Here is a 27139-nt window from a genome sequence, read left to right as displayed (position 1 = left end):
GCCCCTTTCTGATTGCTCTGCTTTTGAATCCTGTACATCCCTGCCTATTTATTTACTTAAGTCCAGGACAAAATATCCAGGTGAACATAACATATCCATAAAGCTGCAAATATACTTAGCCAATACCTGGACAATGATGCACAATAACTGATGGTTGAGCTATACATCATAAAAATCCTTAAGTAGACTTAAGTAGCCATCTGAAACGAAATGATTCTTGCTAAAGAGTAATAGGCAAGAAGTTTAGTGTGTGCAGACACTAAATGTCCTCTGCTTTGTAGAAGCAAGGCAAACATCACGTGGCACCCTTAACCGTGCCTCCCTGGCTGAACGTAATGATGGAGCAAATTTATATGGGGCAAGGCAGTGCCTCAGTTAACTGGTCCCAACCTGTTCAGGGTTTTATATACTTCTAGCAATACCTGGAATTTGGTCCATTAACATTTAGACAACCAATGCAGATCCTTATGCAGAAGTGCTATTAAACTGTTGATGGGAACCCCCCCACCAGCAGCCAGACAGTTGCATTTTACACAATTTGTGGCTTCTCAACCAAACACAAGGGAAGTCCCACATAAAGTAGTAGTGTAATTTTGAGATTACCAATGCATGAAGCACAGAGACCAAGCTATCTTGATCCAGGAATGGCTGCAGTTGTCTTACCAGATGAAGTTTATAGAAGGTGCTCCTAGCCACTGAGACCACTTGGGCCTCTAGTGATAAAGATGGATGCAGAAGGACCTCCATACTTCAGACCTGTTTCCTTAGCATAAGCCCATCGAGGATAGGCACTTTACCTGTCTCCTAAACACAGAAACCACTCACACACTGTGCCTCCATCTTACCAGGACTCAAACTTTGTTTATTGGCCCCCATCCATCCCACTACTGCATCCTGGCATTGGTCCAGGGCTTGCACAGTCTCACCTGATTCAGATGTAATAGAGAAGTAGAGCTGAGTGTCATTGGCATACTGATGATTTCCCACCTGAAAATTCCTAATGAAGCTTCCAACAGATTTATATAGCTATTTAAAAGCATTGGCGATAAAATGGCGCCCTATGACCTTCACTCGTCCATCTCCAGAATCCTCAATTGTCCCAAGTCTCCAGCTTCCTCAAATGAGTCCATCCTTTGTCCCTTGCTTACCCTTTGGCCTAGAACTTACACCCAGGACACCTGTGTTATTTCCTTGAAATCTCTCTCAAACCCCACATTTTTGAGCGAAGACTGGACAATTTATTTCACACTGACCTGAAATCAAGCTTAAGTACCGAAATAAACACATTTTATTCTCCTGGCTCCATCTTCCTCTGCTGCCTGCCCTGTATCAAACTGGAAACTCTTCAGGGCGGAGATCTGTCTTCTTACACTTTGTAATGCACCGTGTTTGTGGATGGTGCCAATGATGATGGTGAACAGGTCAACATGGCAATATTGACCAAGTCAGCGCCAAAATGGGACAGAATGGAAGATGGGATCTCTCTCTCTCTCTCTCTCTCTCTCTCTCTCTCTCTATATATATATATATATATACAGTACTGTGTACAGCGCTTGTGCATGTGCTTGAGTGTGGCCCCTTCCCACCTCCTCTCTGTACACACGATGGCTGCAAGCGCACAGAAGAGACGCAGGCAGGATGTGCTTGAAGCGCTGCTCAGTCTGTGGCCAGGATTAGCCAGGCTGGCCGTCACGCAGGGCCGGAGGGAACCACCCAAGGCGCGCCCCAAGCTCTCAGCTCTCCCTTTCCTTGCCAACTGCCCGTCAGCCCGGGCTCGCGGCGCTGCAATCCCCCCTCCCCTTTCACTTCCTCCCCCCCCCCCAACTCCACGCACACGCTCCACACACCCAAGCGCGCTCGCGCTCTGTTGTTTGTCCCAGGGAACCCGGGACCACGTGGCCTTGCCTGTGGCGTGCCCAAGGCCTGGCTCGCGCCCGGGCCGAGGTGGTTGGCTGGGACTTTGGTTGGCGGGCTGATTGGCGGGCGAGAGAGAGAGAAAGAGAGGCGAGAGGAAAGAAGAGCCCCTTGCTTGTCACTAGGCAGCAAGGCTCGCCGTTCCAAGGCGCGCGCACGCACGGGGTTGCCTGGAGACAGGGGCGCGCGGGAAGAGGAAGGGGAGGGGAAGGACAGAGGAGGAGGGAGAGGAGGAGGAGGGGGGGATGTTACGTGGTGACGTTAATTCTATATGAGCGCGAGCGGCGGGAGCTCGGGTCTTTTTACCGCCAGCCGCGCGGCGCTTCTCCCTCGCTCCTGAGTCACTGCGAGACCCGGCCTCGCGCAGGTAGGTAAGCGGGGCGCGTGGGCTCGGAGGGTGGGGGCCGCCTGTTACAATAGGAGGCGGTTGGTGGCGGGGGAGGGAGGGGGAGCCTCTGCCCTGGCTTGCAGGGGATCTCGCGCTCTGCTCTGAGGCGGAGGGAGAGGGAGAAAATAGGGAGGGAGCAGAGGTGGCCCCCTTCTCTGGCGGCCCCTCCGCAGGCGGGGAACGTTCCCCCACCGTGGCCGTTCTCGATGGGGCGCCGTGGGGGGCAGTGCGGGCGGGAAAAGGGCCGCCCGCCCGCCCGTCTCCGCTTCTCCCTCGGGGCGAGGCTGCGGTCAAGCGGGCCGCCTCGGCTTGGCCTAGTCTGGCCGGCTGAGCCACAGGCGAGCACGTGGGGACGAGACGGGGCTCTGGCTGGGCGGCCTCCCCTCTCGCCCGCCCGCCCGCCTCGGGCGTGTTGAGGAGAAAGGAGCCGCGGCGCTGTGGTGCCGAAACGTAAATAAGCCTCGCGGCGACTGTGGCGGGTTGGGAGGGCGGAGGAGCGGGAGGGAAGCGGAGGGCCCGATGGGGAAGGGGAGGCACCGCGCCTGGGCAGGGCTTGGAGGGGGGGCGCTTGTGGCGGGAAGGTTGAGAGTCCCTCCACGCTTCCTTCTCTTCGGAGGAGAGGCGAGACCGGCCAAAGCAGCTCCGGGAGGGCTGGGTGCTGCTCGAGGAAAGGCTTCCCCCCGGCGGAGCCTGGCCGGGCTGCATTCGCCAGGTAGCAAACAACCGCTGGCCTCGGTTTCCCGCATTTTGTGTGCCCTTCTTGTCGCTCTTGGAGATTGAAAGGCTGCAGGGTGAGTGCGTGTGAATAAAAATGGGCGTTTTGCTCTTTTTGAGGTGTCAACTAAGTGTAACAAATAACCGGCCGTTTCTGGCTCGGGGGGGGGGTAGTTGCGCTGCCTTTAAATTATACCAAACGTCCTTTATTGGGTTTTTTTTTTAAGGTGCCACAAAACCCGAGGTTTTCTTTTTATATGGTTAGTTTACAGTCGCCTGGGTGGGTTGCACTGAAGACGAGGGCACGGGGAATGACGCTGGGCGGAGGCAGGGAGGCTTACGGTCTTGAAGGTACTGCCCACTGCCGCCTTGGTTTTCAACTGGCAGATGGATCATCGCACGTGGGTTGCGTCTGATCCAAGGTGGGTCTCTTCTTGAAGCGGTGGATTACGGGTACCGAGAGACGTGCCATGTAAAATATTAAAAGAAGGGTCCGTGTTGTGGGTTAGGTTAAAAGTGGTTCTGAAAAGGCAGCAAAAGACGGATTTGTCTCTGTAATGATAGGCTGGCTAAGTGGAAAAGCTTGTTGTGGAACGAAGACCTTCAAGACATGGCTGTTTTCTGTAGGCTTTGTTTAACATCCAGCAACAGCCTGTAGATGGTCAGATAAGTGCTGACAAGGCCTGACACTCGGCTGGAGTTGGTGGCTTTTCTTAAGTTGTAAATACCAAGCAAATCAGGCTTTAAAATTGGCTTGGATTTCAAACAGTAGGTTTCAAGGTTCATATTTACCTTGAAGATCTCATTGAACAATGGATGTTGAGTTTTTCACAAACAGGGATTTTAAAGATCAAAAGTGACCCTTCTAGGCTCCATGTTGTGTGTCTGACCTAATATTAAATTTTGTGTATGGACGGTAATGTCAATTTTTGTGGCCTTAGTATATTTGCTACAGCAGTATAGGCAGTGTAAAAACATGCTATAGATTTGTTGGTAACCTCAAGCAAGTCACCAGTCTCTGCTTCAGTTACTCTTCTGTAAGTTGGGAATATTAAGGTGTTTGAGGGTGGATTCGCAGAATTGTAAAGCACTTTGTTCCCCATGTTATTCAGATATTCATAGCAGACAGTGATAAAACATTCAGAATAACAAAGTCTCAGTTTAACAGATTCCCATTATGTGTGTTTTAATAGAGGTCTAAAACTGGAATTCTTTTAGCAGTTAATTAGGAGCAAGCCCTGGTGAACTTGGTGGGACTTACTTCTGAGTAGACATATATAGGATTGTGCTGTTAGTGAATGCATTGTGGCTTAATTCCACATAGGTGTGCATAGGATTAACCATGCTTGGCTTGCATATCTCATAAGGCTCAAAATTGGAAGGGGTATACAATTGATATTACATACCACTGTGTAGTTCAAATAAAAATTGCAAAAGTGACCCTTCAGGTGTTCCTGTGATTCAGGATTTAATAAACTATGATTTAATAAAGTAAATAATAAACATTCACGTGAGGGGAGCTGAACAGGAGTATTGGGAGTTCTGCACAGACCTCCATTTTCTGTGTTCCCATGCATGTGTGCCATGAGGATGCAGGGCACTTGTGCATGGGGGGGGGGATCCCTGCATGTGCTTGTGGTCTGCTTTGAGGTTTCTATCTTGCCTTGTCTTGGAAGGTTGCAAATGGCACCGTGCATGTGCCTTTAAATGAATGACAATCCTAGTTTACCTTAGTACAGTGACTTCACCAGACTCATAGCATCAACAGAAGTGATACTTAATGAAACTTGTGTATCAGGGTCAATGCATGGAAGTTAGACTGCATTTTGGAATTATAGTACAGGGATGTAATAATTTTATCCAACCCAGTAGAGAAAAAAAGGGGAGGAGTTTGGATTTTATATCCCGCTTTATCACTACCCGAAGGTGTCTCAAAGCGGCTAACATTCTCCTTTCCCTTCCTCCCCCACAACAAACACTCTGTGAGGTGAGTGGGGCTGGGACTTCAAAGAAATGTGACTAACCCAAGGTCACACAGCAGCTGCATGTGGAGGAGCGGAGAGCGAACCTGGTTCATCAGATTATGAGTCTACCACTCTTAACCACTACACTACACCACACTAGCTCTAGTGCATCCCTATCTACTATAAAACTGCTTAATATGGGTAAAAATTGTTGAAAGAAGGTGACACTAGGTAGACTAGCAGCAAACTAGTCAGAGAGAACTGGCCAAACACTGAGACCAAAATACAGCCACACCTGCTATGAAGCTGTTCTGCCTTTAGTTCATATGACTCTTCTATGTCCAAACTCTTTTATTTGTTCTTTAGCAGTTCTTTTTTGTTGACAAAGTAATTCCAGGTCTCTTTTTACCATCTTGAAAGCAGCACTTTTTACACTTCGATGACTAGTGTATGTATTTCTGCTAGTCTTTTTAATATACTGGTAGCACAGTACAATGTCACAGCTTGTTCTATTCACCAGTAAGGTCTCCTGATACGAGTTTGTTTTCATAGTTCAGTTAAGTATAAAATTATTTCCTTTACAACTCAATCCTTCTCTATTGATTATATTGGCAGGAATTCTATTTTTATGTTGTAAGGATTGTGTGAGCTGTGACCAAAATGTTTGGGGAAAGTCTCAGAAAACAAATAAGGAGGGGGCACTTAGATGCCTTTGTCTTTCAGTTCCCTTGAATACCAAGAAGGGAATATAATGTGTGAAAGTTTGAGGTGGAGGAATTAGGTGCATACTGCTCCTCAAGTTGTCCTTTGCCTTTGTCCACTTCTAGAGGCTATCCCCCTTTACATTGAAATGCCTGTTGGAACATTTAACCTACTGCATGTTGATTGAATGGATCTGAGAGGGTTCTAGTGTACTGTTCTTGAATATACTTCGTTACTTCTAAATGATTGGCAGCAGTCCCTTGTTCCGTTTGGAAGCTCTAGGAAATACAGTGGATGGTCGGGTTGCGAACGTGATCCATGCGGGAGGCACGTCCGCAGCCCCGTGCCTGCGCATGCACGGGTTGCGATTCAGTGCTTCTGCGCATGTGCGACCGCCGAAACCTGGAAGTAACCCGTTCTGGTACTTCCAGGTTTTGGTGCGTCCGTAACCCCCCAAAAAACACGCTACCTGAAGCGTCTGTAACCCGAGGTATGACTGTAGTTCTTAACAGAGGTAGCAAACATAGTTGTCAGATATATGGACTGCAACTTGTAACATTCCCAGCTAGGATTGAACAACAGACTTGTTTGAATCCCACACTGAATCAGACTGATTTGTGCTGAATCAGGATAGGGTCAAGGCAGCTATAGAACATGTCAGGTAGACCCAGATTGATTTGTAGTGATATGTGCTGATCTAGAGCTCAAAACAGTCTCTCAAAACTCCAGATAGACTGCCTCCAAAGTTGTGCAATTATTGCAACATCATATAAGGAGAACATCCAAGTGAGGTAGGAGCGGGAGAGGAGCAGGACATTGTTCATTAAGGGTCAGACTCTCATCCAGCATTGTCTCTTAGGAGTTCTGACTCTTAGAAGTAGTTTGGTGGCATTTATGTTCTTTTTCCTGCACAGTACTCTACCTATCCTTAGGCTTATTCGTTTTCTATTCTTTCTTGATCAATCCTAGTCCCATACCTACACAATAACATAAACATATTTGTCTTTGTCTTAGCTACTTAAGCAGTGTCACACACCCCTCCCATTTGGACCCTAGTTTTTTAAGGTTAGGTTTGCATTTTATTTACATCGGTGTTCTGTTTTCTGTGTCTCTTTATTTGTGCTTTTGTGTCGGTAAGTCTTGTAAGTACATTGTGTGCAGTCAGTGCACAAGGAGCACATATAGTATAATAGCACATACATCAGCATTTTAATTTTTTTTCAAAAAAGCAAACTTCACACAAAAACCCTAGAGCTACTAGTCTTAAATCTGGCAGGGTTGATCTCCTTTTGGGCAGCTATTCTATCTCCAGATTTCATGCACCTAGGTGAAAAAACAAAGTTATGGTCATTTTGATTTCCTGGTGCAAGTGAATTGAAATACAGTGGTATCTTGGGTTACGAACCATCCTGTTTACGAATGCTTCAGGTTACGAACTCCGCAAACTCGGAAGTAGGTGTTCCGGGTTGCGAACTTTGCCTCTGGATACGAACGTAATCCGCTTCCAGGGCCTATGTAGGGAATGTACGCCTTGGGTTAAGAATGGACTTCCGGAACGAATTAAGTTCGTAACCCGAGGTACTACTGTACAAGTTTTGGATTTTAGGTAGCGTAGTATATGAGCTGTGTATTCTATGGGGCATCCACTGAAATAATTTTCTGTGTGAGATACTGTTATCTTAAAGGGTGTAATGGCAGTAATAAAGTCTGGATCATCACTGATGTTTTTTTTAATAGGACCTGTTTGTTACATCATAGAAATATTAATTTTCAGGGCATTTTATCTTGAGGTCTGCATACTATTTCTGTTTCTCAATAATACATATTTTAGTTGCTCACAGTACTGATGGTTTTTATTTTCACTTTATTGATTTATTTTCTATTTACTAACTGGGAATTTTAGTCTTGTTCATGCTAGGGTACAGCAGCATACAAATCTTATCTCTGGCATGTTGTAGTAATTTTCAGTATTTTTTTCATAAGTATATCCAAGTACTATTTTATACATAAACTAGATATGAATCTAGTAGCATCAGCATGCTTGTAAATTGACTTCTGCTCATTCAGGTGGGACTTACCCTTCCTTTTGGTCCCCTGCAGACCCAATGTGCCCCCATAACCTGCTCTGGATGTTGGGTGACCCTGAAGAGCTGATGGGAGGATAGTAGGGGACTGTAGAGGGAGACCATCTTAACATGTACATAAAATATTTGGGAAAAATTATTCCAAATATTTTAAAGTCTCTTTTAGGAAATACATTTTATCCCCCCACCCCCATGGTTTCAGAAAATAATATTTCTATACCATTTAATGTTTAGATGTGTTCTTTAGTACATTTCGGTTGACATACCATCTTAGCAAATTGCCCTGTCAAATATGTACGTGTTTACTTTTTAAAAAATTCATATGAAAAGAGTAGATAGAATTAGCATTTGAAGCAACTTTGGATCTGGCGATCCTTTGTGTTTAGCCGAATAGGCTGTCTTGCATTCAGCTTCATTTTCATTTCTGAAGCTGCCTTTAGACTTCAAACCATAAGGTATATATAACAATACTTTTTCTCCCTCTCTGCCCAAGAACATCTCCGATAAGATTTGCTTCAAAGCTAAAGAGAAGATACCATGCTTATGTTAATTATCCTTTTCTAGCAGGTTGAAGCTAACAAAGCAATGACAAAGTATGAATGTTATTGTTTGACTTTTGTTTGAAATACATTAACTTCTGCAGATTGCTTTCTAAAGAATAAACTTGTACCAGGAATAGTTTTATAGAAGGCCATCCAACTACAATGTATTCACTAAGTAAGACAGCTGCTGTCACAAACTTGAAATTTACTCCCCATCCACCCAAGAGTTCAAAGAGGAAACGTACAGTCCAGTTGAAGGCTGTGAGGAGAATTTCAAGGGAGGGGAGGGGAAAATCAATGTTATGTCTTCCTTTACCCCAAGTCTTTGCAGACTTGAGCATTGTGCAGATTGATTTTACCCCCAAGAAAAATCTAGCCATGGTTATGCACTTTAAAAAGTTTATGTATATGTCATGGTCTTTTTTTTTTTAAATAAAAAAATGGACATCCTGCATGCATGAAATATGCAGGAAGTGACAGGACTCATGCCTAACCCAACTTTTTGTTAGCAAGTGCTCATATTCTGACATTTCAGGATGAAACGGGCTGTTCATTTGGCTGAGAACCTGCTTCTATTGTATTACATCTATTTTCACTTACTCCATTAATATAGAAGCGCTTTTGTAACTTAATTCCTCATATCAATATTTTAGTTGTCCTCCAAGTTTAACTTAAGTGTACTTAACTGTGCTTAAGAAATGAGAGTTTGAACTTTGGGTTTGGTCTTTATAAGCAGCTGTTCTGATCATCATTGGTAAAGCCTGATGACACTACTAAGCAAGGCTTCAGAGTGAGCCCTGGCATTGTGAGCCCTGGCATTGTCAGCATGTCTTGCAACTTTGTGCCAGCAACTCTGGCAAGGCAGAAAACTGTTCTGGAATCTCAGTTGAAGGTCTCTTGAATATCACTGCTGCTTCTGTCCTAGTGCTGGGGTGAAAATACTTGATAGAAAATTCTGATAGAGAATTCCAATGAGAGATTAAATGACTTGCTCTGCAGTGCAGAAGGAATGAATGATGGAGAAACTGTAGTTCTGGAAGATTCGTGGATATTAGGGTTTTTGATGAGGGGCAGAATCATTTATTGAATACCACTGTTGAAAATGTGGTAAGATCACATCCTTGCGGATACATAAGTTTGTCAAGAATAAATGAGAACTTTCAATAATTTCCACATTCTTTTAACCCCCAGCATGCTAGGCTCGGTTGTACATCATGAATCTACTCTTTCCCATCTCTTACTTTCTTTTTTTATCCTTACATATTTTTATTTTTAAAAGAAAATGGAAGTTGCTGGTTGCAACTCATCTCTGGGATGCAATCATTGATCACGTAGTGAAGACTCAGGCACTCTTGATAAATCCTATGCCATGCCACTGTTGCTTCTATATTTGCACTCCAACCATAAGAACAGTTACTCCTGTGCTCAAGGAGGCTGAGTTGAAGTTCTTCCATGGCCTTTGTTACTCCCATTTAAGATGCATCTGATGGCTTGGCCTGCAAGAGTATCTACTCAGAGTGAAGAGCAGTGTTTGAAATTCATCAAGCTCATTTTGCAAATGGCCATCGGCCACTTGCAACCACATGAAGATGCCTGGGCTGACTGACATCTTCACCATCTGGAAGTCCATGCCTAGACTTCATTGGATCTGGACTGTTTTAACACACTTCTGCCACATCCTGTAGAATTCTATCAGTTCTAATTTATCTGCACAGTTGAAATAAATTTCAGGAACCAAAATGCTTTTTATGTGCAGCTTGAGCAGGAGCAGTGAACAACCTTAGTTAAATGTTGTAGCTTACTCCACCCCATTGCCCTGCTTACAGTTGTGAAGAATATCCCTACGTTATGAATGGTCCGTGTCACCATTCATTAAGGAAAAAAAGGTTATGCTGGGCATTGGAGTCCTGAAGTCAGCAATGTGCTGGGAGATTGGAACTTTTCCTTTTATCAGTGTGTTGCTTGTCTGCAAGGTGCTTTGAAGTCCAACTTCAGGACCTCAAAGCACCAAACATCAAATCACCTGACATAATTTTTGACACCACTTATTTTGGTCCACGGACCCAGAACGTTTCCACACTTCTGCTGTAAGAAAGCATTTTATCAAGTTGTAGATGGGAATTGCTGATAGCCACTTCCTTAACAATACATTTTTCTTTTGCCAGCATAGTCACAGGGATTCTGCAGTTATATCCATGCAGTTCACACCTGAATTTCTTAATCACCATAATTTTTCTCATGCTGATAATGCACAATGCTGCAATTTATCCCCAAAATGTATATATCATGAGTTGTGAGAAGAAACACCCTAAGATTATGACATCAAAATAGTATTTATACATAGTATTTAAAGTTGTGCTTCCAGATAACATGAAATACTGCCATATGTAAAGGTTTTGTATCATGCAGAAGCCTTCAAATCTTGTATCTTCATCTGCTGAATCTTAGGCCTGTGACACTAGGTACAGGATTATTTCATATGAGTATGAAAGGATGTGACCAAATAGGTGATATGGGTGAGAGGCGTTCGTGAAAAGAAGGAAATGGACATCAGAGAAGGAATTGAAATGGGACATGCCTCACATAGCCAAAAACGGCTGGAATCTGGAGATCTTAAAATAAATGGTGGCTGGTTGAGCGATCAGCCCTGGTGAGGCCACTATGTTAAGTCTTCCATGCAGAAGCCTTTTAAGTGGTCTCCCATCTGATGGCTTGCAGTGGAAGAATTTGCCTTAAATAGCACCGTCTCTTGACTGACAAATAGTCCTGTAATTCAGAATGTGCACAAACCTAGCAATGCTAAAACCTTTTGTATATGATTTTGGGGTGGGAATACAAAGTTTAGACACATTGGACTTCAGTAGTCGTAATGTCGTACAATCATTAGCTTTTTCAACCAGTCTCCGACATTAGTTGTAATGTTAGAATATGAAATGATTGACGGTATGACAAAACTTCAGACTGAATATCTGTTTCCCAAAGGCGTTATAAAAGGGTCCTATCCTGTTTTATTATTTTACTGTTCTGTTTATTTTATTGTTTAAGCTGCAACTTAATGTAAAATAATGTTTTCTGTTCTTTTCTAGGGGTTTTCTGAGGTCTGGGAAAATGGCAGACATTGACAAGTAAGCATGCTAAATTTTGGCTAATGTGTCGTTCTAACTTTAAAAGCTTCTATTGTGTGAAATCTGCAATTGTGTTCTTTCTTACAAGGGCATATATAGTTAGTAGCAAACAGTGTTCTAGGTTTTCCAGTTCTTAATATAAATTTGTAAATTTATAGGCAATACTTTTTAATCCTAGACTTAGTTCAGATACTTAGCCCAAAGCCCAGCAGTGTTTATGTTGGAGAAGCAAATACCGCTTATTTTGACCATGCACATGATACAATGTGTTCTTCCCACTCAATTTTTTGTGTGTATCAGGCCTTCATGTAAGGGCTCTTTTGGTGCTTTTCCCATATCAAAACATATTAAATGTTATTGTACATTTATGCAAAGTCTATACTGTATTCATAGTAAACTTTACTTGGGACTTAGGGACATATCCAGCAGGTTCGACTGAGTAATAGCAATTTAATTGTATATATGGATCCTGGTCCCTTAAAGCAGTGTTCCCCAACCTTGGGCCTCCAGCTGTTTTTGGACTACAACTCCCATCATCCCTCGCTAGCAAGACCAGTGGTCAAGGATGATGGGAATTGTAGTCCAAAAAACAGCTGGAGGCCCAAGGTTGGGGAACACTGCCTTAAAGGGTTGGCAGTAATTATAAACCACATACATGGACTCAGAAAGAGGTGTGTACTGGTCATTTTTTATGTAGCTATTTGGAAGCAGGCTTGTGGTTTACCCAATAGACGTACATATCAGGTGCAAACTAGAGAACATTGCATGCCTTCAGTCCTGTCACAGTGAGGACAGGGTGTTTTCTCTTCAGTTAGGATAATAATGTTAAATCAGAAAGACAGTGTTGTCTTACCTCCTCCTGAAAATGTCAGTTACAGTTGCTTTTGATGCTAAAGGCAAGGTAGTACACAGTTGGGGAAAGATGCAAGTAGAAACATTTATGCAAGGAAGGTAGAACATCAGTTAATTTTCAGTATGTCTATGTAGAACATGGGTTGCAAGTTGTGAATACAAATTTTACTTCATCCCCTCCCTCAATAAAGTTAAAAAATCAAACAGTCAGCTTGTAGAAGTCTGATTCTAATAATCATTTATCACTCTTGGAGGGTCTTATCAAACCTTTGTTCTGTTGCCCACCAGTTAAGCAGTGCTGTGGCTCTCAGAAGTATTAATGTGGCTTATTATCAGGATGTGACCATTACAGAGTATAGTTATGCTCAATCTCCTGATGCCAAAGGGTTTGACAAGTTATATCCTTCCTTCTACTTGTGATGGATCTCTGGTGTAAATAATATCTTACAATACTTTTCACTAGATTTTTCTTTTTGCAAAAGGTCACATATTTTATCTGCTTTACACTGCACCTAACACCTTCCAATAATATACGTGCAATTGCAAACTATCCAAAGGTTCTCTGTATAGCTGGAGTAAGTGTGCATCTCTCCTCTTCCTCCAGTGATAATTGCTTTTTAAATCAAACTGGAGGGAAAGTTAGGATATTGCGGATGAGAGGAAATCATTGGCTATATCTTTCATGCACAGTGCCTTTTATGGATCATGAGTATACACCTTAATAGAACAGTGTTTGTCTCTGATTATACTGGCTTTTTGCATGTTGCATGTGCTTTTGCAATGAGAGCCTTAAAAAGCTCAAGTCCCTGCCAACTTAGAGATAACATATGGGATGTGCATTAGAGAAATGGTTTGAAAGACACTAGCTTCTGGGCATTTTCTGAACTTTAATATGCTAGATTAAATCTGAATTGGTAACTTGCTAGATGTACTTTCATTTACATTTTTGGGGTTAAAGAGATTCAAATTCCTGTTTTGACTTGGAATTTAATAGCAAAGAACAGGCTGAGCTGGACCAGCAAGATATGGAAGATGTTGAAGAGGTAGAAGAGGAAGAAACTGGAGAGGATGCTAACAGTAAAGGTAAGGGGAAAATGAGCCCAGGCAAAGGTTTTCTTCTGTAGGCATAATGGAAGAAGTGCTTTTCTTGGCTTAGTCTGATACCTGCTGGTTAAATATTCACCTTCAGCAAATCTTGCCATTCAGAGGAAAAACAAATTGATTGTTTAGTGCAATGCTTACCTTAAATGCTTTAGGCAAAATTGTCCTTGTATTAAATACTAATGTGATTTTTGTTTCCCATCTCATAATCTAGCTTTTTCTGTGCATGCTTACTTGGAGGCAAGTATTGCTGCCCAAGTAATGTGTATAGGATTGCTGTCTTTATAAACATAGATATTTAGCATTTAATTTTGCGACTTGAGGTGCGTGTTAGACCTTATGTATCCTAATTATATCTGCTACCTCTTTTGGTTACTTAACATGGGAGGTAGACATTTAAACATAGTGATCCTTCTGCTATAACAGTAGATCTGTTGAGGCAGGTTTCTTTTGACGCTTGACTTCTAGACAATAAGTAATGCAAAATCTTGACATTTTATGTTATATCATTTGGTAAAATCTGAATTGCAAGCACTGGGCTAAAATTTCATAATGGGGGAGTATAATAGTGGTTTTTAAAACTTCTTTTGTTTTGTTAAGCACGCCAGCTGACTGTACAAATGATGCAGAATCCTCAAATTCTTGCAGCCCTTCAGGAAAGACTTGACGGTCTGGTTGGAACACCTACAGGATATATAGAGAGGTAGAGTGTTCTGCAGTTACATATATTAATTCCTCTTTGTTTGTTCTTACCTCTTTAATAGATAAAATTGTTTGTGTCATGTTAAATGGTCTTTGTTCTGCAATATTAAGTACAGAAGTACGACCTACAGGTTAGAAATAGTGATGTTGGAAGGTAGTCTAAAATCAGGACATAACAATCTGCTTGAGAGAGTAATAGTGACTGCTACTTCAGAAAACTTAAGTAATTAAGGTTGCAGTTACACACACACACACACACACACACACAGCTTGAGAATAAGTATAACTGAACTCAGTTGGGCATGGAAACAATTGCAGTTTTAGTATTGAAGATCAGAATGTGGTTGCTGAACCACATATCTGTTTTGTGGGTGTTGTATGTTTGAGCATACAGGTATACAGGCATACAGGTATACAGGTATTTCATTTTTGAGACATACACAGAGTTTGCTTCCTTTGAAATTTGCAGAGCATATGTGTGCTCTCCATATTGCACATTCTGCCCCTCTTGAGTAACTTCTGATTTATCTCAGGCTACACTGACTCCTGAAAAAAAATCATTGTAATAAAAGGATAAAATTTTCTTGGTATGCATTTCGTAAGTGTGGGGATGGAAGATTGAAACCGATTGACCATACTGCTGAAAATTCACAACCCATGTACTATTTCAGGCTTCAGGTATAAAAGTGAATGTTGTGCCAGTGTAATAGGCCCCAAGTCCACTGCTTTCCACACAATGGAGAGCCACAAGTTTTTGGTAGGTAGGTAGGACAAGTAGTAACAATCCTCACGGCTGAGTGGGCAGTGATCTCCATCACTAGCATTTTGTGGGCTACTTCAGAAAAGTATTAATGTAGTACAACTACCTTCAGATCATCTGCAAGATTGAACTGATGGATGCTGGGTAGAATATACTGCTTTTAGGTTGGAAGAAGGAAACAAGTTTCAAATGATATGTCCTTTAGATAAATCCAAAATGTGAGAATTACTTTTAAAAAAGGAAAAAGCAGGTATGCATTTGAATAGAGCTTCAATAAAGTAAGTTTCTCATTTTTTGTGAAGACATCTGTACAAGTGTTGTCCCCAAGAAGCACCTGCAATTCCCCCCGTTTCTTTTCCTTTTCCTTTTTACATGCAAGTGTCTATAATGATTCCCTGATAACTGTTTATCTGAATAAAAAATGTAATGGGAAGCTGCAATTTTGACCACAGAAGGAGGCATGTTTGGTTTGTTACCTCCAGGCTTTTTCTGTTCCAAAAAGCCTCTTAGGTGTCCCATCCTGAGGTGCCACATAAGCATTTTATTTCTATTCAAGCGTAGAAGTGGAATTCTGTAGGAAGGAAGCAACTGGGCAATCAGTTTGGAGCAGAAATGGCAAGCAAGGAAAAGGTCAAGCACCCTAGAGCTGCTGCTCTGAATAAAAAAGTCCCCACACCATCTAATCGCTGGCCACAATTGATCTCACATCTGCTGTGAACTTGCTTTCTTTTCTCTCGTAGCATATTTAAGTAACCTGCAAGGTCCTTGATCCAAGATCAGCAAGTCCTTACTGAGTTTCATGCTGTGCTTTCACTGAGATACTATACCTTTTTGAGAGTTTTCAAAAAGCCAGCTCTTCATCACTTCAAGTACAGTAGCTCATCCCTAAAGCTTATATAGCATGTCAACTAAAGCATTTGAAGCAAAATAAATTAACAGGAGTACTGTGTTTGAGCTTTGTCTAATACTTGCACGTTTGCTTGATCTTAAAATGTTTTGTAGATGTCTTTTGCATTTCATACTTGATATCACCTCTGAATATGAACTAGAAGGGCAGGTTTGGACTACTTATCTATAAAATATGCAATGTATTCCTTGCCTAAATTGATTCAAGAGAAGCTACTCTCTGTTACACAAACTGACAGATGGAGAATTTGGAGCCCTTATTTATTACTGTAACTTTTACTCCTTTGTCAATTTTTAACTTGATCTAGTGCACTGAAATATAGTCTCCCATATCAAGCTAAAGAAATACCGCTCAGCTATATCATTTCCTTTTGTAAGTAGTCAGCCACTGTCCCCTGGCCAACTGATATAACTGGCTGGTGCCCCATAATCCCTGACCATTTACCATACTGGCTAGGACTGGTGACAGCTGTAGTACAAGCATCTGAGGGCACAGTGTTAACTACCCTTAGGCTGGCCCAACTGCTACTCAGTTACTGAGGCACCCACCTGTCAATCACCTGTTGTCATTAAGCCATCAGGTGACAGCATAAAATGGGCTCACTATCAGCATTGATTAGCTTATTGGCACTGACAGTGAACCCCATTTGGTCCATTTTCAGGCAGTGTTTGGATTCAGACCATGTCTGGAGACAGGACATTTCCCCCCACTGCAAACCTGTCTGTAAAGAGTCTGCAGAGGACAAATGCCACTTACCTTTGATTTGTAACAGCTTACTCATGCAAACAGGGGCTCTTGGTGGGTGTGCAAAAATGCAAAGGAACAAGAAGTTCTCTATGTCATTATTTGTTGGTCTCTGTTTTTTCAACCCAACATAAAGAAATTTTACTGAAGCCAAACAAAAACAGGTATCTCATTAAAAAATTGTGGGGAAACACAGCTTCTGCTTTTAATACTCTTTACAAATATTTAAATGTTTTTCTCTTGACCATAAACTAAAGGTAACAAATATTGTGACCTCCAGGTGTTGTTTGGCTGCAAATCATGTCTGATGAAAGTTAAAGTCCAGCAAAATCTGGATGCTCCCCCTCCCTAAACCCATCCTATGATCAGCTGTGTGTTGCTGCTTTGGAATCCCTGTTGTAAAAAAGGCTCTTCAGTAGTTTAATTACTCCACAGTGCCTCAGAAGCAAAAATGATTGGTATTGGATTTCTGGAAAAAGAGTTTCGCATTCACATTTAGATAAAAAATGCCCATCAATAGAGCCCTATTTTTGTATGATTTAATATGGAGCGGTTATTAAGAACCTGATTTCTTGTTATGTAAAGAGGAATTGTTGTATTTCCTCCTTTTTGTGTGTGTTTACTAATTCCCCCTGCTTTTGTGATTGACCAGTATAGGCCACATTAGCCCAAACAGAGTAGGCAGCAAAGTTACCCAATTTTGAAAAAAGACACAGTAGAGTGTCCCATTGATTGCAGCAGGGTATATCGCCATGTGGTATTTTTTTGGAGTGTTGCTGTACTTAAGAAGCATTCACTTGGGGTTCTTCCCCCCGCCCAAGGTTTCTGGAAGAATATTGCTTACCCCTTTTTTAAATAGCCTTCACAGTAAACTTGGGTCTCGCTTCTGCAGCTTGTAAAATTGCTTTAGTAATGTGTTGCAATCTTTTTTTCTTTTCTGGTTTTGGTCGTGTTTCAGAACATTTTCACATTACCAAAAATAGGATATGAATAACTGAAAGCAAGGATAATATTCAAACGCTAGGTTATATATGGTGATCAAATTTAGAAATAATTACTAGAATTTCAATTTCATAGACTTCTGAGCCAAATAATTGCCTATCTAAAATTCTCCACCCATTGACCACCTTGTCTCAGTAAGAGACAACCTTGTCTCCTGAATGTCCGGTGTTGGGCATCCAGGAAGGTGGGTAGTGGCCTGAATCTGAAAGAAGGCACGTCCACTCACATTCATTACTGAAATGAAGTTATCTGAATGGGTTTCTGTAAGAAGCTGTCGTTTTGGCCTCAATATTGAAATATGCAACTTTCATACTATTTTTCAACTTGGTGTGAACAGATACAACAATATAAAATTAACCTTGAATTTTACTGACTTGCAGCTTTATTAGGTTTTGCTTACAAATTCTACCTGAAAGGTGTCGCCATGCTATTTATTACAAAGCATACCTAATACTGACATAGCTTGTAATGTAAAGCAGTTGTGTGCTGGTGTATCAATCCTGGGGATCATGTAACACATTGTTTTTATCAAACTCTGACTACAGAAAACACTATATAAATAAATACTAGAGCTTTGAATTTGGAGCTTTTGCTTACTAACTGTCCTTAAGTCCACCCAAAACTAACTTAAAATATGAAAAGGGGGGGATGGAGAAAAAAGTAGGTGTATAATGTTAATATTTTGAGTGAAATATCAGTGCAGGAACTTCTATCAGTATCGTTGCATATGTGTGTGTGTGCATGTATGTATAGATGTTCTTTTTAAACAAGTCTCATCTATTCAAGAAATGGCAAGTTTTGTCCTAAGCATTGGTGCTGCAGGGTTTAAGCAATTTGCTATTGGACATGCTTGGTGAGACAGCAGTATTGGGGAACTTAAGGAACTTACCATGCTGTACTTCTCCCTTGTCTTCTGCTTGTATATGACGAGGTGCCAGAGGCATGCTTAAGTCTTGACTGGTGATCTTTGCAAAGTTGACATGTGCAAAGCACACCTGAAGTTGCTTAAACAGTGTAAGGCTAGGGGGCATGATGAGTCGGGTAAAGGTGGCTCAGGCTGGACTCTCTTAAATTGTTATCCTTGTCACGAATTAAAATTACCAGCTCAGAATACTGTAATAGATCTTTGTTGTCTGTGCCTAGTTGTTGCCAGAATTCACTTTTACTTCAGTATGTGCTGAATTATTAAAGAAAACAATGGGTTCTTAGAAGCCAGAGAATTCAAAAATTCTCTCAATGTTCAGCACTCAGTCCTTTATCCTAAAATCAGCTGACCTGAGCAGCATTTTTAATGTGTTTACTCAACTTTTCAGTTGTTAGTGTCATGTCACTTTAACTTTTGAACTGCATGGAGTGCACCTAATATACTACTTGCAAAGAAGTCACAGATAGTTGTTTAATCTGTCGTTTCAGGTGCTAAATTAAGTTATTTAAAAAGTTAGTTTCTAAAACATATATACACCTTGAATTTTGAAATTTCAGTTGATAATTGATATTAAGAATTGTGCTCAAATTGAACAATATTTTCCACAAAGAAATATGGTCTGAAACACTTAAGGAATTTCCTGGGAGGGGCGATTATGGGGTTTATCTTGTTCTATATGTAAGTGATTCAGAATTGATTCAGAATTGATATTGTATATGTTAATATCCATAAAACCTTCAAAAATAAAAACCACTCTTGTGTTAATATCACAATTTTGCTCTGCTGTTGCTCTTGGAAATAAAAGTTAACAGCATAATCCAACCTGTTTAAAGGAAACTTTATTAGGAGAATGAATCCACATGATTGTCATTGATGTAACAATGCAGCATTATTTTCCTCCCTCAGCTTGCCTAAAGTAGTTAAGAGACGCGTAAATGCACTCAAGAATCTTCAAGTTAAATGTGCACAGATAGAAGCAAAGTTCTATGAAGAAGTTCATGAATTGGAAAGGAAATATGCTGCTCTTTATCAGCCCTTGTTTGACAAGGTACTCTTTATACTTTTACCTCTAGGGATGAGAGTTTAATTGTGCAGAGTCAAATGGGACCAAATTCCCACTGGTTCAGTAATTCTGTAACCTTTTATTTGCAAAAAAATTAATAATAATACTTGTTTGTTGCTTTTGTTGGGTATCGGGTCAAACTAAATTCTGGTAACCTGAATAAACAAACAATTTACTCTTCCAGAGGAGTGAAATCATCAATGCAGTTTATGAACCTACTGAAGAAGAATGTGAATGGAAAACAGATGTTGAAGAAGAAATTTCAGTGAGTACTTAAATATGATTGTGGGTGGGATTAATTGTGTATTCGTGCTTTACAAGTTTGAAGTACTGTAGACTTATTCTAGTAGTAAATGCAGACAAATCATTTAATTTATAACTCTGCAAATTGTTTGCCCCCTTGATGGCTAGTAAACATTTTGATCGGGTTGATGTTGTTTTGTATTGGATTGATATAGCAGCCCACCAATAAACATTGCCTATGTGTCTTATAACAATTAAACACAGTGACCCCGTTCTCATGTGGCTCTAAGATAAGACATGGCTTAGTGCAAACATGTGGAATTCCAAAGAGCAGATTGCAGCTGCTGCACTCTTCCCTGGTCCTCCTGCTGCCAAGAGGTCTGAAACACTTAGTGTTCTGTGTGAACCAGGATTCATGGTTTGCCTCCTCCAGAGAAACCATGTGCTTGTAACCAAATTTTGTTTGGGAGTTAATAACTCATGATGTCTGGGATGAGACAAACAAAGAGTCTCGGTTCAGACAGCACATCATACCATAGTTTACCTCACACCAGTACAGTAGCAGAAGGACCAGTGGAGAGCGCATTCACACTAAGCCATGATTAGGCTTACTATTATATGCATACTGAACCAATATATATAAAAGTAATTTAAACAAGACAGCCAAAAATCTTCCTGTACAGATGCAGCATAAAACAGCACAAAACATTTTACAACTCATATTTAAGAGTTAAAATGTTCTGATCCTATGTGTGCCTTGAGAGGTTCTGTGTAGCTTTAAATAGTAAGATGCCTGTCTTACATAAATATTGGAGTATACAGCTGCTAATCTGATAGTAGTTGACTGAAGGTTTTCCTGTTTGTTGTGGTTACTAGTATAAAACTAGATTTCTTGGTTAGTGTGCAGCACTCAATTTTTAGAAAGAGTAACTTCTTAATTTTAACAAGGAGGAAATGAAAGAGAAAGCCAAGCTTGAAGAAGAGAAAAAAGATGAAGAAAAAGATGACCCTAAAGGAATTCCTGAATTTTGGCTGACTGTGTTCAAGAATGTTGACTTACTCAGTGATATGGTTCAGGTAAAAGAATGACTTTTAATTTCTTGCAATTTTGCTGGTAAGCTAAGGGTTGCATCCAGTGTTGTCTTGCTTAGAGTAGACTCACTGAAAATTATGTGCGTGACTTTCCTAGGTTCACTGATTTAAGTGGGTCCACTTAGAGTAGAATTTAGTTCAGACTCTAAGGAGCCTGGTTTTTTTCTGGAATTCAGCTTTAGTTTCTAGTAATCCATTTTTTTCTGAGAAACATTCAGAAAGAATAGATCATTTGTCTTTATGAACTCAAAATTCTACACCGTAAGAACATGACATAGTTGTCTTAGATCAATCTACAGTGGAATCTCATCCAATATTTTGTTCCTAAGTGTTTCAGCAGTGCCTTTTGGGAAACCCACAAGTTAGGGGGTGAAGGGTGCAGCCATTTAAAATTGGTCCCCAGTATCTCATATTTGGTGGCATACTGCCTCAGAACATGGATGACCCAGTTAATTTCATGGACATCAAGTGCTAATCTAAAAGCTTTTTAAAGTAGTGGTCCTGGTTACATGCTACGGCAGTGAATTCCTCTTAATTTTCTGAACTTTTACCACCTATGATGAATGTTATTCAGCTGTCATTGCTCTCACATGAGTCTAGCTTTGATTGAAATATGGATTTATGAATCAAATGCTCACCCCAGATTATTTTTATTTGCTTCCTTTTGCTATGTTACACTGCTTTTTCTTCTTGTAGCTACATGATAATTGTCATGTTTTTTGTAGGAACATGATGAACCAATTCTGAAACACTTGAAAGATATTAAAGTGAAGTTTTCAGAGGCTGGGCAGCCTATGGTAAGTTCTTGATGAGAGTGCATTGAATATTGAGATACATAAACTATGCTTCTGTTCAGTACCGTTCAGTAATCAACTGCAACACTTGAAAATTTTGCAATCTATTCTACACTTGTAGGAGTCATAAACTTTATGGTCCACATGACTTGTTAGCTGAAAATAAGGGTTGAGTTACATATGTAGGATTTTGATACTTAATCATGCAAAGACTTATCTCTGATTTTCAGCTGAATGTGTGGACTGGCTCCATTTGAAAAGGATATATTATGAATATGGATATGTGAAGATTCCATAAGAACTTTATAAAGATCTGTGTTTCCAGTTGGGCATTGCTAAATGAGAGCTTTACTGAAAATGGGATCCCACCAGTGTAAGTTCCCTGAAAAAATGGGGAACACAAATGAATGCCATACAGAAAATGAAATGTACATTTACGTGTTTGTTTTGCAAAATTGAAGTATAACAGTTCTGTTATACTTTTGAAGTATAACAAAACATTGTGTAGACCTGCTTTCCCCAACTTGATACCCTCCTGATGTTTTAGACTCCAACTCCTAACTCTAACCCAGCCAACTCCCTGCTGGCAGAGACTGATGGAAGTTACAGTCATAGAATCATAGAGTTGGAAGGAACCCTGAAAATTCTCTAGTCCAGCCCCCTGTAGTTCAGGAATGTGCAGCCGTCCCTTACGGGGACTGAACCTGCAACCTTGGCATTATCAGCACCACACTCTGACCAACTGAGCCATTCAGCTGATGTGTCCAAAACATCTGGAGGACATTGAAGGTGTAGAAGGCTGCTCTATCCAATGTATACATTTGAGCAGGAAATAGAACTTAAGCAGCACTGTTTGCTGCTTCATTGTACTAAAGTAATTCCATTGTTTTGACATATTGGATAGCTGACCTGCGGTGCTTAATGATGCATCATTCACTTCTTTCTAACACAGTCTTTCTATTTTTTTTAAAAAGACTTTCACATTAGAGTTCCACTTTGAACCCAATGAATATTTCACAAATGACGTGGTGACAAAAACATACAGAATGAGGTCAGAACCTGATGATTCTGATCCTTTCTCCTTCGATGGACCAGAAATTATGGGTTGCACAGGGTAAGTGTGATGTTCTCTTAAAATAAGTGGTTGGCAGTCTTCCATAACATGAGAATGGCCCAGTTTGCATGTAATTCTAAGCCAAACTCTTTGCAGGCTCCTCAAAAGGAGATAGCAGCCCAGTCATTTTGCTACTATGCTGAGCCAAGCTGTGGTTTTGCTTAGCATCCTTTTCAAATTCACATTCATAGTTTACCTCTCTCCAGGCAAACCAAGAGCTATAACCAAAGTTTACCTGCTTGGTTTACCAGCACGTTTGCAAATGAGGACAAAATCTGTAATATATTGTAAGAATATATACAAGTTAACTGACAATCCAGTAAATTTAAAAAGTGAGGCAAAGAAAAACAAAGAGTAACATAAATTCCACTAATAGCAGCTGCTATTAAGTTGTCAAGTAAAAGAAGAGTTTTTTTACCTGTCAACCTAAAGGCTAGCAAGTAGGTGCCTGACAAATAAACATAGAGTTTTACATAGGCAATGTGCTATCACATGAAAAGAACTTTCACTTGTTGTTGCCCACCTTGCCTCTGAAGGTGGCGGTATCCAAGTCAGGGCCTCTGTTGAAGTCAGTATGGGTATTTATGAATGTGTGCCTGCTTACTTCATAATGTAAATTTGCTTTAGTACAATAGATCATATTTTAATGGACACAAAATGTTTTAACTTGTGAGTGATATACCCCTTACTCTAAAGAGATATAGATAAGTTAAATATAAATTATATGTGCATTCTCTACACCCAGCAATCACAGTGCAGAAAATGACAAACATTTAAACCTGGTACAAACCATTTCACTAAAGTGTAATTAAATTCACAGATATTTCCTGACTCTTACTCATGACCAAAGTCCAGCCCAAATTGAAGGCCTTGCAATATTCACCATTACATTTTAATTAGCAATTTTATCTCTCCTAACCTCCAGGAACATTAATGCCTTGCCTATATGCTGAATTCCTTGTGTAATATGCATGATGGAAAGGTTGCTGGGGTTTAGCTTGAGATTGCTCACTTTTTGATTTAGGGCCTTGTGCATTGCTTTGAAGTCAGGTTCTTCTGATCCTGGTATTTGAACCAGAGTTATGAACCTAGTTTCTCGTAGTTGAATGGTGCTTGTTATCCTGCCTGTGCACGATCATCACGAGTGCCTAGATACTAATCCACCCAGCTTTGTCTTGCCAACCTAAAGACAAAACTAACTTCTATTGCAACATGTTCAAGGGAAGTTACTTAAAAACATCTGGATGTTCAAAGATGGTTACTTTAAAACATCCAGACCTTCTCTGCATAGGCAGAGGAATTTCCCCCCACCCCCAGCATGTTCAGCATTACTTGAAGTAATTAGTGGCAGAGTTTCAAAGTGATGGTAACACCTTTGATACTACAGTGCTGCCTACAATACACTTGAGAGGCTTTATGGAGAAGATTCAAATAGGGGGTTTAAGGGCAAGGGATCAGGACAGCCTGTTGGAGGACTGAATGTCCTGGAACAAGAGAGACCCTGCAGCCTTTCAGCTTAGCTGTATTGCAGGTGGGATATGTGTTGAAATACTGTATGATGAGAGAACTCATTTTCAAACCATGTATTTTGCGGTTTTATGACCCCCCTGCCCCCCCGGTGAACCGCCCTGAGACCTGCAGGTATAGGGGGGGTATATAAATTCAATAAATATTAATACTGTTCAGAGGGAAAGAAAAATGTAATTGATTCATTTAATTCAGGTGTTACTTTCTTCCTCGTACTAGACAGCTCTGGAAAAAATAGCCTGACACTGGCTTGTTATTCATAGGATTGAATTGGACTCCAACATCACAAGTACTTAACTGCCCGTGTTCTAAACTAGCTGAAATACTTATATAAGGATACCCTTGATTTATTAATTTAATTTTCTCATAGGTGCCAAATAGATTGGAAAAAGGGAAAAAATGTTACTTTGAAAACTATCAAAAAGAAACAGAAGCACAAGGGGCGTGGAACAGTTAGAACAGTGACAAAAACAGTTTCCAACGATTCTTTCTTCAATTTTTTCAGTCCTCCTGAAGGTAAATGGTTTCTGATGTTTTTTTTATTACAGTAAAATCTGAATATTGTGGATTTTAAAATATAAGTATAATCCTATATCTTACTACTTTTCCTTTGCAGTTCCTGAAAGTGGAGACTTGGTAAGTCCCTCTAGTTTAATTTCCTAATAAATATAACTCGGAGAATATTTAAGATAAAAGCAGTAGCAAGAGATAAATTTTGGGCTTCTTTAAGATAATTTAAAATGATTTAAGCAGAATTTCAAGTTTTCAGACCCAAATTAAATGTGTTATTTTTGGTGACTGAGATTGAGAATTCAGCACTCAGTCGGGGCACAAATAAAGATTTATTTTTTTTGGAGATAATTAATTTTGCAATCTGTTATAAATAATTGGGGAGAATATGGCTTTAGACAAATTTTGTGTCATCGAGTGGTATCATTTTTCCCCTAAATGCAAAGTCATATAGCTTTGAATTCATATTACCTGTGCAGGATGATGATGCTGAAGCAATTCTGGCAGCTGATTTTGAAATCGGTCACTTTCTACGGGAGCGCATAGTTCCACGATCAGTATTGTATTTCACAGGAGAAGCCATTGAGGATGATGATGATGATGTAAGTGGTGCTTGTTTTCAGCTGTGCCAAAATTACCTTGGAATAGTAGCTGTACCCCAGGGCCTAAACGGAGCTATAACTTACCACACAGACTTCATTCATTATAATAGAATTAGACATAGATGGAAGTGCATTTTACGTTACAGTGCTAGATTGTACGGTTACACATAGGGCTGAATTTCAGGCTGTGTGCTTTATGTTCTTCATGCAAGAGCTTTTTTTTAGAACACATAAAGTATGAATTGGGATACAATCAGAATGAGTTTCCCCCCTAAGCAGGCGCAATAATTAGATGTCAAAGCAATTTGGGTTTAGAGTGTAGATTTCATTTTCATGCTAAGGTTTAAGTGTATGCAGAATTGTGGCATTAATTGGGTTTTTGCTAAAAAGTTGCCACGCTTTGCAAAGTGCTCCTGTGCAATGTAAATTAACATTGTATGTCTGGAAATAACTGCAACTCAAAAGCTCTAATTTGCAGAGTAATGTCCTTAAAGTACTACTGTCCTCTTATCTTAATTTTTGTCTCCCTCCTTCTCCCCCCAGTATGACGAAGAGGGTGAGGAGGCCGATGATGAGGTGAGTTTCATGGTGGCTTAACTGGTTTCAGTAGTTAAAACGTAGCACAAAGGTGCTTACGAATCCTGGAATGTCAGACTCTCAGCTTTGTTCTTTATGACCCCAAGTGCGCATTCAATGTATGTCCTGTATATTTCAGGAAGGGGAAGAAGAAGCGGATGAGGAAAATGATCCAGATTATGACCCCAAGGTCAGTAATTGATGCATATGATCTATGTAAATCATTTCCCTCCAATAAAGTTATCAAAGTCCTTTAGCACAGCTGTGGTCTTCACACTGATATGTTGGTGTGTTTTTTCTTCAACAGAAGGATCAAAACCCAGCAGAATGCAAGCAGCAGTGAAACAGTGTGTATGTGGCCTTGAGGATTATCTGCACTGTAATAGCCTAAACACAACTATTAGTTACTTACAGCCTTATGTTTTGTATCTTGGTAGAATTAAGTAAACAATTTGTTAAAACAAACTGACAGAACCAGTTTAAAATGTAGGTTCCTTGTACCTAGCATTTTAATAGTACTTTTCTGCCAAAATGTAGAATGCAGTAAATCCCTAAAGCATGAATAGTTAATTCATTGCTATATATAGTTTGGTTCTTGTGAAGTCTGTTGTCATGTAGCTATTAGACTGCAGCTGTGAAGATACCAGAACTGTTGACGGAGACCAATCTTTGCCTCCTTTCCTGAAGAACCAACCAAATCTGTCAATTTCCATCAAGACCACATTGGACGTTCATAACTGTCTGCTTGTTTATGCTCTAGGTTTTTGTATTTTGTGATGGTGACCTACAGAAAAAAAACTAGAGACATCATATTAAGGTTGTTTACCACTGGGGTGTGAATAAACCTAGTATTTTCAGAAATTAGTTGTGTGCCTGTGTACATTAAAAAAAAAATCTTACAAGTATATCACTGTAGGATGTTTTTGCTGAACAGGACCAGCCCTTGAGGGTTATGTGCACAAGCACCATTGAAATGCCTCCAGGGTTGTACTCCTGCACAAGTTCGTTTCAGTAGGCTTGCATAAACTATTTCAAAGGACTTTTGCACTACAACTGTAGCACTTTCCTGCCTAGAAACTTTGAAGATCCAGTAATAATATAACTTTTTAACTGCCTTATCCCCTTAAAAGTAGGACAGGAGAACCTCTGACCATCCATATGTTTTTGGACTCCTATCCCAACCACCATGATC

General features: G+C 40.4%; 1 protein-coding gene across 8 annotated transcripts; it reads left to right on the top strand.

The window, feature by feature from the left end:
- Positions 1–1994: 1994 nt before the first annotated feature.
- NAP1L1 (nucleosome assembly protein 1 like 1) lies at positions 1995–26808 on the top strand. Of its 8 annotated transcripts, none has more exons than XM_083574654.1 (15): positions 1995–2281; positions 11395–11433; positions 13280–13368; positions 13987–14089; positions 19333–19474; positions 19674–19754; positions 20681–20809; positions 21550–21621; positions 22593–22732; positions 24630–24775; positions 24876–24895; positions 25249–25371; positions 25915–25947; positions 26087–26137; positions 26255–26808. In XM_083574654.1, exons 2-15 carry the CDS (start codon positions 11417–11419, stop codon positions 26288–26290), a joined length of 1182 nt encoding a protein of 393 aa, XP_083430780.1. In that variant the 5' UTR covers positions 1995–2281; positions 11395–11416; the 3' UTR covers positions 26291–26808. The 8 variants fall into 8 exon arrangements, with proteins under 8 accessions (XP_083430780.1, XP_083430782.1, XP_083430785.1 ...); XM_083574656.1 differs by having other exon boundaries at positions 2007–2281; positions 20684–20809; XM_083574659.1 differs by having other exon boundaries at positions 2140–2281; positions 14035–14089; positions 20684–20809.
- The last annotated feature ends 331 nt before the right edge of the window (positions 26809–27139 follow it).

This window comes from Podarcis filfolensis (genome assembly GCF_964270895.1).
Source record: "Podarcis filfolensis genome assembly, chromosome: 10".
NCBI lineage: Eukaryota > Metazoa > Chordata > Lepidosauria > Squamata > Lacertidae > Podarcis > Podarcis filfolensis.
Note: the sequence above shows the minus strand (reverse complement) of the source record. Positions and strands in the feature narration are given on the sequence as shown.